The 12854-nt window shown below is 36.6% G+C and overlaps 1 protein-coding gene across 7 annotated transcripts in view; it reads left to right on the forward strand.

The window, feature by feature from the left end:
• BBS9 (Bardet-Biedl syndrome 9) overlaps positions 1-12854 on the forward strand; it is a 514065-nt gene that overhangs the window by 268558 nt on the left and 232653 nt on the right. For all 7 annotated transcript variants that reach the window (XM_023191692.2, XM_023191694.2, XM_023191691.2 and 4 more), the window contains 2 exons: positions 8148-8320; positions 11758-11910. In XM_023191692.2, coding sequence (XP_023047460.1) covers positions 8148-8320; positions 11758-11910 — 326 coding nt within the window. The remainder of the gene's footprint in view (positions 1-8147; positions 8321-11757; positions 11911-12854) is intronic.

Raw genomic sequence — 12854 nt, forward strand, 5'->3', positions numbered from 1 at the left:
TTCCTTCCTTCCTTCCTTCCTTCCTTCCTTCCTTCCTTCCTTCCTCTTTCTTTCCTTTCTTTTCTTTTCTTTTCTTTTCTTTCTTGACAGAGTCTTACTCTGTCACCAGGCTGGAGTATAGTCACGATCTTGGCTCAGTGCCACCTCTGTCTCCCAGTTCAACTGATTCTCATGCCTCAGCCTCCTGAGTAGCTGGGACTTACACGTGTGCGCCACTATGCCCAGCTAATTTTTTGTATTTTAGTAAAGATGGGATTTTACCATGTTGCCCAGGCTGGTCTTGAACTCCTGAGCTCGGGCAATCTGCCTTTCTCAGCCTCCCAAAGTGCTGGGATGACAGGTGTGAGTCATTGCACTCATCCTAATGGTGAATTTTTTATTCCAGAAAAATTGTTTTTTGTTTTTCTTTTGTATATGTTGATGAAAAAATAAGAAAGAAACAGAAACTAAAAATTTTAAGTTACTGAAAATATAATACCTTTTTAAATGTTTATTATGAGTTTTACATTAAAAAAACTTTTAGGTTCAGTGGTACATGTGCAGGTTTGTTGTATAAGTAAACTTGTGTAATGAGGGTTTGCTGTACAGATGATTTTTCTCACCCAGGTACTAAGCATAGTACCTGATAATTTTTTTTTCCCCGATTCTCTCGTTCCTCACACCCTCCACCCTGAGGTAGGCCCCGGTGTGTCTTGTTTTTCTCCTTTTGTCCATGTGTTCTCATCATTTAGCTCCTACTTATAAATGAAGATATGCAGTATTTTTTTTTTTTTGTTATTGTTCCTGCATTAGTTTGCTAGGAATATTGGCCACCAGCTTCGTTCATGTTTCCGCAAAGGACATGATCACGTTCTTTATTATGGCTGCATAGTACTCTATGATGTATCCCTACCACATTTCCATTATCCAGTCTATTGTCAATGGACATTTAGGTTGATTCTTTGCTATTGTGAATAATGCTGCAGTAAACTTATGTGTGCATGTATCTTTATGGTAGAACGATTTATATTCCTTTTTGCATATGCCCAGTGATGGGATTGCTGGGTCGAATGGCAGTTATGTTTTAGTTTTTTGAGGAATTGCCACACTGCTTTCCACAAGGGTTGAACTTAATTTATACCACCACCAGCAGTGTATAAGCATTCTTTCTTCTCTGCAATCTTGGTAGCCTTTGTTCTTTTTTGACTTATTTTTAATATTAACACTTTAGAGTGGTATGACATGGTATCTCATTTTGGCTTTGATTTGAATTTCTCTAATGATTAGTGCTATTGAGTATTATTTCATATGCTTGTTGGCCATATGTATGTCTTCTTTGAAAAGTGTCTGTTCATATCCTTTGCTCACTTTTTAATGGGGTTTTTTTTTTTTTTCTGGTAAATTTGTTTAAGTTCCTTATAGATTCTGGATATTAAACTTTTTCCCAGTGCATAGTTTACAAATGTTTTCTCTTACTTTGTAGGTCATCTATATACTCTGTTGATAATTTCTTTTGCTGTGCAGAAGCTCTTTGTTTAGTTAGATAGCATTTGTCAATGTTTGCTTTTGTTGCAATTGCTTTTGGTGTCTTTGTCATGAAATCTTTACCAATTCCTATGCCCAGAATGGTATTTTCTAGGTTTTCTTCCAGGATTTTTATCGATCTGGGTTTTACATTTAAGTCTTTAACCCATCTTGTGTTGATTTTTGTATGTGGTGTAAGGAAGGAGTCCAGTTTCAATCTTTTGCATATTGCGAGCCAGTTATTCCGGCACCATTTGTGTGTTTTTGTCAGCTTTGTTGAAGATTAGATGGTTGAAGGTGTTCAGCATTATTTCTGGGCTCTCTCTTCTGTTCTGTTGGTTGGCGTGTCTTGTTTTGTACCAGTATGATGCTGTTTTGTTTACTGTAGCCCTGTAATATAGTCTGAAGTAGGACAATGTGGTGCTTCCAATTTTGTTCATTTTGCCTAGGATTACCTTGGCTATTTGTTATCTTGTTTTGTTCTATATGGATTTTAAAATAATTTTTTCTAGCTCTGTGAAGAATGTCATTGGTAGTTTAATAGGAATAGTATTGAATCTGTAAACCACTTTGGGTAGTATGGCCATTTTGATGATATTTTCTTCCTGTCCCTGAGCACGGAATGTTTTTCCATTTGTTTGTGTCATCTTGATTTATCTGAGCAGTGCTTTCGTAGATTCTTATTGTAGAGATCTTTCACCTCCCTTGTTAAGCGTATTTCTAAATATTTTATTCTTTCTATGGTAATTATGAATGGGATTGTGTTCCTGATTCGGCTCTTGGCTTTATGTACAAAATCATTAGGAAAGTGAGATGTAGACTCAAATTGATAGTTTAGATCCCAGCTCTAGCTTAAAATTCTTCTGAATGACTTTGGAAAAATTACATAACCATTAAAAAATTTATTAAATGGCCATAAAATAGAACTGTAATATTATATATGAATCCAAATGAAATAACCCCTAAAAAGCATATGATAATTTCCTGATGCATTGTAAGTGCGAGGTAAATTTTGGGTACTGGTATTATTTTCATCCTTACTACCATTAGTACTATCACTGACATCGCCTTCTCAATGTGGCCTTTCCCAACCATAGCATCTCAAGAAAGGCCACCCATTTGTCTTTATTTCAGCACCTTTGTTTCTGCGTCGTAGTATTTTCATAGGTTCTGTTTCATATGTTATTCACTTGTTTATTTTCTGCCCTTCTCACTAGAATGAGGACTAGGGTAATGTATGTGTTGTTCAGTAATGTCTCCCTAGCACTTATCACTCAGCAATATTTTTTGAATAAATGAATAGATGCAGTGTTACGTTGAGTCTTATTTAAACTATAAACAAGAATTGTCTTCCATTACCTCTCTTTTATAAAGAGAATTTCAACCCTTTGATTTGTCGCTTTCCTTTGAACCTACTGCATGTGATGTTTCTCTGTTACTTTATCTTTAGAGAGGGAAGTCTTTGCCCAATATGGGGGATTGAGATGGGTCTTTCGGAGAGCTCACAGGCCCCTGTCGCGGTAATCCAAATTTTTATAAAAGGAGAAGAGAAAAGCTTAGACTTGTTCACAGTTCATTTTGTTAGAGATTTTTTTTTTGTTTGTCAGGACAATAGAAGGAAGGAGCTCCATAGGCAGCTGAGGCAGGCACTTGACCTCGCTGGGGGAAGAGTTTGGGGCACTGCTGCCTTTCTTGGTTAGCCCACAGCATCCCCCATTTTCTTTTATACAACACACATGCCCAGTGTAAGCTGTGAGTGAAGACTCAGCCTAGCAGTTTCAGTGAGGTGTTGGAGGAGGTCCTAATTGGGTTTGTCTTTCCTCGTCAAGAACTCAGCTCTGGCCGGCTGAGCTTGGGCATACTATTGGTGTTCTGCTGAGAATCATGTCCATGTTTTTTCCCCAGTGATAAATTCTGATAAATTTTCAGACTAACTTATGGTGGATAGGCTTGCCTGGACGTACCTGAACATGCTTTGTTTCCAGATGTTTTTGCAATACCTACATGGGTGATTTAACAGAAGCTGGTATAATGTCTTGTTATAGTGCAGCAAAAAAACTGCTTACTCCATTTCAGACATACTACGTTCCTCCTCTGTGTTCTATAAACACATTTCTGCCTCAGTGCCTTTGTCCTTACAGTTCCTTTGTCTTGCAATGCTCTTTTCATAGATTTCCCCATGGCTTTCTCCTTTACTTCATTCAGGTACCTTTAATTATATATGTGTGTTTTTACTTCTGGGGCCAGATGATATAGTTCTTTTAAACATGTCATAATAATCCTAGTTGTTTATGTTTATCTTTTTTAAGATTCGTAATACATTTTCATTGAAAATTTATAGTTGAATGGAATAAATTCCTCTCTACAGCTTTATTTTATTTCATATATAAGGAATTTTATTCTTATTCTTATATTTAGGCTAACCCCAAGTTTTTTCTATCTGCATGTGGAAGCTTATTCAGAATCCTTCTAGAAACTGAATGAATTGAATTTTCTTTGAAAAATTAGCACTGTGAAATTTCTGTAACAATTTACAGCTATATTTGAAATGATAGTAAATTCTATGCTAAAGAAAACATTTTGTTAAAGATACTTGTTTTGTATCTGCTATGTGAAAGTTACTTGATTAGCTAGGTGCTGTGTAGGTTCAAAGAAATGTATGATATCTCTGCCCTTTATTTTACAACAAATTGGGGAAAGTGATGAAAACAATAATGACAATAAGTAACATTTATTGAGTGCTTAATATGTCAAGCATTGTTTTAAGTGTTTTATTTAAGGGTACGTATATGTGAAAGGAAATGAGCGTATTAAAGCAGAAGTCTCAAAATCTGGGAGTTGTAAAGGATCCTGTTCGACCTTACAAACCTGGTGGAAGCTCTTTAATGCTTTTGGCAGGTATTCATTCCTACAGGATCTCCACAGGAATTCACAAGATGGGCTCTGAGCTCCTGAAGGAGAAGCTGCACAAAGCCCACAAGGAGCTGCAGCTGAAGGACGAAGACTGTGAGCAGCTGTTCCTAGTGTAGGCGCTGGGGAAGCTGATGGCCAGCCTGTTTGAGGAAGCCCACAAGATGGTGTGGGAAGCCAACATGCAGTAGGCAGTGTCAGAAACACAGCTGAATGAGGAGGTCTGGGGAAAGATAGGCATGCTGCAGGCAGAGATGACAGCGTGAAGACACTGGTCATCATGTCCACACCAGCCTCTCCCAACTGGAAGCTCCACCTGCACCTGCTGAGCCCCATTAAGGGTGGGCCCTGCAAGGCCCACTGCCAACCTAGGAGCACCAGCAGTGCCTTCTCTTTGACCTTGTGCCCCACTGTGAGACATGCCTTCCCCTTGGACAAGGAGGTGGATGTGACACTACTGGAAGAGTTCCAAGCCTGGAAGGAATTACCTACCCTGGACAAGACCTTTTCCTTGCTGCAAAGGGTGTAGTGGGAGGACATGGACCCCGCCTGGACTTCACAGTGCAGAATCTCTTGCCACTGGTGTAGACCTCTGTGGAGGACAACACACTCATCATCAAGACTGTGGCTCTGCAGAAGCTGCCTATAGTGAGGGTAACTGTGGTCAGTTGTGGCAGTGCCAATATGTATGTCTTGAGCAATTTGGCCCATACCTGCCACCACCACCACATCTGGCTTTGTGACTTTGAGAGCCACTACCACATCTCACTGTCTTCTCAGACCAGGATCATTGCAGTGTGCAACTTTTTCATCTACATCTGCTACAACCACAAGGCCTGGTACAACAGGATTTGAAGCCGGTGTTCTGGGTGATCACAAAGCTGTGAAAGAGATACAGCTGGCCAAACTCAGCTCCCCCTAGAAGCCTAGGATGTTACCTGGACCTAGATGTGGGCTGCCACTAGATGTGTGGGATGGACAGACACACATAAATATAAGGATCCTGGTACAGGATCTGAGACAGGTCTGTACCTCATGAAATGACCTTTCGTTCACACCAAGTTCTGCAACTCACAGGTGGACTTTCAAGAAAATACCAAAGACCAGGGAGTTCAGAGCCTGAAAAACACTTTCAATGGCAGTTTTTCCTGAGGCAGCTGTGAACATCTATCATTGTTGATATAGTTCTTATCATGAATTGTGCCCTTTGCATCTCTCTAGCTGTTGTCTAATTCTTCTGCTATGTGATAGGCCTTCCTATACTTGAAAATGGTAGTATATCTTCTTCGGGGGAAGTCCTGGCACCACTGTGGCATGGTTAGCCCTAATGATTGGTCCTGAATCAGTGATGGCAGAAGAGTGATGGCAGAAGCAGTGTTCAGTTTTCTGCTATTAGGCTCTCTTTCCAAGTCTCCTGGGAGCTCCTTGAGGGCAGAAGCTCTTCTTCCATTATTCCTGATTTTATCCCCAGCATCTTGCACTGAGTTATGTAAATGAATGAAAGTAAATAAATACAGTCTAGAGTTAATATGTTGGATCTCAAGCTTAGTATGGATAAGACTAGGTTTATATGGTACTTTATCATCATTATTCTCCAGTCTACCTCTCTACCCCTGCCCCGCCACAACTGTGCTGTCTCTAAAGCATTAACACTTCAGTGTCATTTATTTTAAAAAGTAAATATTTGGTGGCATTTATTTTAAAAAGTGTTATCTTTGATTGAGGAAAGCACCTAATCAGCATTATGGGCAGAACTCAACATCCAGAATAAGACTGGGGTGAAGGGAGGGGTGGTGAAGCTTCAAGGGGAATGGGGTATGACTTCAGCAGCAAAGACCAGTGTGTTTGCATGGATTGTGACAGGCATACCCAGTATATTTTATTCTTTATCATTGTAAAAGGGAATGACTAGGGATGCTAGGAGATATATTATTGAATTCTGGATGGAGATGACAAATTGAAGTCCTAATAACCAATCTGAAGAAGTAATTGCATTTGAGAAATTTACCACGGTACCATGGGAAACATAAAGAAATATTTTCTATGTCTATGTATCATGCTACTCTAGCTAGATCTTAGATTCCCTAAGCAAGAAGATTCAGTTCATCTTTTTACTCCCAGTGTGTCTCTTTATGACATCTGCATAATAGGTGGTCAATAAGTGGTGAATTAAATGAAATAGAGGACTTAGTCCTAGATCTCAAAAAAATGTATAATTCCTGACCCGGTGTGGTGGCTCATACATGTAATCCCAGCACTTTGGGAGGCTGAGGCGGGTGGACCATGAGGTGAGGAGTTCGAGACCAGCCTGACCAACATGGTGAAACCCCATCTCTACTAAAAATACAAAAGTTAGCTGTATGTCATTGCGGGTACCTATAATCCCAGCTGCTCGGGAGGCTGAGGCATGAGAATCACTTGAACCGGGGAGTGGAGGCTGCAGTGAACCGAGATCATGCCACTGCACTCCAGCCTGGGCAACAGAGTGAGACCCTGTCTCAAAAAAAAAAAAAAAAAAAAGAAAAAAAAAGAAAAAAAAATTAATTCTTTTAAAGGGAGCAAATGTAATAATCTTGGAAGTTATATAAGAATGCCTGGTTTTATGTAGTTACGTGCCTAGTGAACTGTAAACTGTAGACATAGTAAGTCTCTATATAAATTCAGGAAGACACAATCTTACGAGGCAGTTAAGGTTAGTATCTAGTGTTCCAGTGCCTACTCTGTTACTAACTGGCTAGTAACACTGTTTCTCTCATAGGGCTGTTAGGGTTTAAATGAGAAAGTGAATGTAAAGTGCTTAAAATGTGGCTGGTGCAGATTGAACTCCCATGGATATCAGAGAAATCAAGATTTGAGTAGATGAGATTAAAGGCAGGTCCTGATGAAGAAGTAGGATTTAGGCAGAAGGAGATGAACTATTAATTCTAGCACTGGCGTTTAATTCCTTTTAATCTTTGGCAAGTCTCTGAAACTCTCTGTGCTTTATTTTCCTTTGTATAAAAAGGGGCTATTGTAGTCACAGTTCTTGGTACACAGTTTGTGCCCAATAAATAATAGCTGTTGTTATCATAGGTATTATTACCACCTCTCTTAGCATCATTGTCACTGTTGTTGTCATCATTTTCAGGGTAGAGCATAGCTAGAAATTGGTCATCTTGGAATAGTGGAGCTGAGGTCTCAGGGAATAAAGGGAAACAAGATTTATATTTAGAAAAGGTTCTGACTGTAAAATCTCTCTTCAAATTAAAGAACTGTTAGAAAAATAGAAAACTTTGATCATGATTATCATGAATTATTCTGATTACAGTATCCAGGATATTGAATTTTATATAGAATACATTTTATTTTACTTTAGTATTTTGAAATGATACTAATGATAACAAATTGTATTCTTGCAATGGCTGTTTTCTTTTTAAATACAGGCCTTTTTAAAGGACCCAAATTTGGGTGTTTTTATTGTACTGAAACCTATTGTAAGATACATAACAAAAAGGACCATACTTTACAGTTTGCCTCTGTGACCACCTACCTTTGGAATTAGATTTGAAAGTGTTAAGTGGTTCATGCAAGGAGCAATGAAGCAGTGAAAGTATTTTTATAAAGCCAGTGGAATCATATCTGTTACAAAAATGAAATCTTTGAACTTTTAAAGTCAGGGTTATTGATAATTCATGTAGCTTTATCTAGTAATTCTGTGTTACTAAGCATTTTTCTTTAATTTTTTTTTCTCTCAGAACGATATCGCATTCAGAGCGAACAATTTGAAGATCTTTGGCTCATAACCAATGAGCTTATTCTTCACCTTCAAGAATATTTTGAAAAACAGGGAATCAAAGATTTTGCATGTTCTTTTTCTGGATCTATGCCCCTTCAAGAATATTTTGAGTTGATTGATCATCATTTTGAGGTGTGTATGATCATAACCCACATAATTTATAATCCTTAAATATATGAAAGAGAAATATTTGCTATAGAAGAATTCTGTATACATGCCATTAGGCTATGTGCTTCTCGTTGTTTTTCTTATGTGAATGGTGGATTTTGTGAATCCATTCCTGCCCACTTGCCCAGTTTGTGATCAATTACAGACATTTACAGAGTGGCTGCCTGGAGCTAACCATGTCGTCTGGACTTGGAACAGAGCTGATTTAATTCTCCCACATGGAGACTTAACCCTTGACCCCAATAACCCAGTGTTAAAACTATTTGAGCTTATCGGAGACCATTTGGCTAACTAATTCTAGCAGGCCATAAATGAGGTGTGATTATAAAGTAAAGTGATTTTTCTTTTTAATTTTTAACAAGCATACCAGAACTTCTGCATCTGAATGAGGGTTAACACTTAAAATATTCCCCAGTATCTGGCACAGTGGTGCTTGGTAAATGCTGAATGATTCAATATATGAATCAATGAGATCTAACAGTAACTTTGTGGCTCTGAATATTTTGCATTTCTTCTTTGGAAGTGCTTTCAGAGCCTGTGTTAGATTCTCTTGAGTATCTCAATGCTGACATGTCTTCATCTTCTGAAGACTGATTTGATGTTTGGGACTAGCCAAATACTTGTTTTGTGAGTGGATTTGATAGTAACAGTCATAGTTTTTTTTAAAAGTCCCATGTATTAAAGTCGTCAGGTTCCACTTATATAGTCTATGAACAGACTCTACAGGCAATACAAAAGGGGAATTTTGAGAGAATTTTGAACATTATCCAAGTAAGCATTGGTTCTTAGGGGGACTACATTTCCGTTTAGGGGTGTGTGTGTGTGTGTGTGTGTGTGTGTGTGTGTGTGAGAGAGAGAGAGAGAGAGAGAGAGAATATTACCAGTCATATAATTTTTCAGTCAACCATTGAACATTCTAAGAGCATTGACTTTTCAGCTGTGAAGACTTCTTTAATGTAGTGTGAACATAAAAAGAAAATTTCAGGTGTATACAATTGAATTATGAATAATTATGTCATAATTCCTCATCTATGATGATGACCTGTGATGACAATATTTTCTAGGAATGCATGCCTTTGGTCAAATTGTAGCACCAAAATTGACACGGTCTGTAAGAGTATTTTTAGGTTTCATACGGAATGTGAATCTTTGCAGTTCTTTGGGATATATCTTAAGAAATTCTTGCTTCACTGTTGGAAACTGAAGTGTAGTGATTTGTGAAAGGGTCCACAGAAAGACTATACTAATTATATATTTGTAATATTTGAAATAGAGAATATTAGATATTACTGACTAATAAGTTTGACATGTAATTTTCCCTTTATACTTTCTGGCTAGTAAGTAACTCCCTGGAGTTTGTACATCAGGGGTGTGTCTTTTCTGAGGAGGGACTTAGAGAATATGGTGAACAACAGGCACTTTCATTTGTTACACACATAAATTAAGGGGGGCATGGTTATGGGTTATGCTTCCTTTGTTCTCTGTCTCCTTTCTCTGCTTTCAGCCATTAGTAAGATTTTAAACTTTGAATGCAGGTGGGTTTTGGAATCCAAGTGTCCCTTGGAGTATAAGCTTCATGAAGGCAGACATTTTTGTCTGTATTATTCATTGCTTTAATTTCTAGTGCCTGGACCAGGGTTTGGCTCTGAGATCAATAAATATTTGTTCAGCATTGAAAATATGACATGTGGAAACATTTCAATCACTGCTGCTTGGTAACATTTTCAAAGGAATGATAACCTGGTTGATAGTCTGAGTATTGGGAATATCTTTTTAATTTTTTGGTGTATCAAGAATTTAGGAAATAAATTATAACAGTAAATTATACAATTAGAAGAATGAATTATTGATAATTAGGTTAATGTTCTTTTAAAAACTTTATTTAAAAATATTTTTATTACTTAACTTTTGGTATTTTTTTGCTCAAGGGAATATTCTTTGATTTAGTTAGCTACTGAGTGCTTCTAAAATTGAGATTAAAAAAAGTTAAAATTTCAAGTTACTTTTATTTCATATGTAATTGTAGAATGCATGCACTGAAAGGGTAAGGAATTTGGTTTGTTACTAGAAATGTAGTCTATGATATGTTTGACTTCTGAGCATTTTGAATATGATATTTATTTCAGCTAGTTTATTACTATTTTGTAAAGTTGAATTAGTGATTCATGTGACCTGATCTTATGAAGTGTCCCTTTTACCCTGTGACTTTGACTAGCTTTCTTTTATTTTAACAATATTAATTTAAATGAGATGGGTTACAGTGAAGAGAGTCATTTAGGATTCTAATTCCCCAGCCACTCAATCTTTTCTTTGGAGGCAGTGTTTGGTGTCCAGTTTCTTGTATAGCTTTCTAGAAATATCCTATGCAGTCACAACTATGTTAATATATAGGTTTCTTTTTTTAAAATAAAAAATAATGGCAGCACATTATACATACTATTTTGTATCATTTTGCTTTGTTTCATTTATCATCTATGCACAGCATTGTGTATCAGCACCTAGTAGTCTTGCAGAATAGTCTTCCTTCTTTAACCAGTTCCCCTATTGATGGGAATTTTGATTATTAATAATGTCTTACTGTGATAACAATAGATCAAACAATTTTGTAATGTATATCCTGATGTATACATTACTTTCTGTATCTCTAGGATACATTACTAGAATTAGGATTGTTCAGTCAAATGCTATATGTTTAAGAGCTATTTGTATTAACTTTCATGTAAAACTTTGGCCATTTTTCTATTGGGTTGTTGCTGATTTTCTACTGATTTCTGTTGGGTTGTGGTCTTTTTCTCGTTGATTTGTAGATGCTTTCTAGATATGGGCATGACTTTGTCTCTGTAGTTATTGCTGTTACTTTTTGCAGTTTGCTGTTTATTTTCTTTATAATTTTTAAAAATCATGTAGAATTATATATATATATATATTTTTTTTAGTAATTTATCAGGGGTGTGTTTGTGTGTTTGTGTGTGGGTGTGGCTTTCAGCTTTTGACTTACACTAATAAAGGCCTTTCCTATACCAAGATTATTTTAAAAATTCTGATTTTTCTAGTGTTTTTATTGTGTCTAAACTTTTAACCTCTGCATTGATTTTGCTGTAAAGAATGAGAAAAGATTTCTATTTTTTCCCATGTAACCAATTATTGAAAAACACCTATTAAATGATCTGTTTTTCCTCCAGTGATACTGGATAACTTTTACAAAGTTTCCATTTGATCTGTTCCACTGTATCATCTGTGAATTAGTGGCTCATGTACCAAATACCACATTGTTTTAATTCCCTTAATTCTATAATACATTTAAATTTCTTCATTACTCTTTTATTATCATTGTGTATATTTTTTCTTTGAAGATTTTTTTGTGTCCATTTAATCTCAATTTAAGAAATTATTCATTGCAGCTACGGATAAATGGTGAAAAATTAGAAGAACTCTTATCTGAGAGAGCTGTACAATTTCGGGCCATTCAACGCCGGCTATTAGCAAGATTCAAAGATAAAACCCCTGCCCCTCTTCAACACCTGGACACCTTGTTAGATGGAACCTACAAGCAGGTCAGTATAATATCAGTAACAGTTTTCTATTACTGGCTATAATTTTTTTGTCACCCTGGAGTCGTGTACCAGAATATCCAAGATAAGGTACTCATTTCCAGTGCTTTAAGGAACATAAGCTTCAGAGTCAGAAAACCCTAAGTTCAGAGTCAAACTCTGCTGCTTTCTAATTGTGTGACGTTGGGTAAATTACATGAGCACCATCAGTTTCCACATATTACCTCCCAAAGTTGTTGTGAGAATTTTTAATCTTTTATGTAAAGCAACAAGAACAATGCCAAGCACGTAATATGTGCTTGATAAATAGTAGCTGTTATGATTAGTATTATGAGACAGTTCTTGGTGCATTCCATAATTATTACCATAATTCTCCAACTGTCTTACCAAGCAACTGGCTCATACTTCTAGTATTATGTCAGTTGATATTTTGAGATGGAATTCTTAAGCAGCATAGTTCAAAAAGTTCTAGTTTAAAATATATTTTTTCTTCTTCTTGATCACCTTCCAACCATAGTTTATGATTTGCATGGCTGGGTGATCTGGCTGTCACTCTTAAGGCATTGTCTCTCCAAAAACTATTCAAAATTATCATCTCTTGCTTAAAAATTATTTTTTAAATTTGAAAATAATTTTTAAAAATCATGAGAAGGCCTCTACCAGCTCTACTATAATGTCTTTGAATGATTATAATGAAGACTTTGACTGACTGCATTGTGTATTCCTATATTTCTTCACAATGTTACTCTCCTGTTTCAAAGTGAGTGTTGCTGGTATGAATATTCTGTTGATTTTTTGAATTGAGGTTTTTAATTGAGATAGTTCTATATTTCTGTGTAGTTGTAACAAATAATGCAGAGAGCTCTCATGTCTCCTTTAACCGCTTTCTTCCAATGGTAACATTTTGCAAAACTATGATATAATATCATAAGCAGTATATTGATATT

Source organism: Piliocolobus tephrosceles, chromosome 8 (assembly GCF_002776525.5).
Source record: "Piliocolobus tephrosceles isolate RC106 chromosome 8, ASM277652v3, whole genome shotgun sequence".
NCBI classification, from domain to species: domain Eukaryota; kingdom Metazoa; phylum Chordata; class Mammalia; order Primates; family Cercopithecidae; genus Piliocolobus; species Piliocolobus tephrosceles.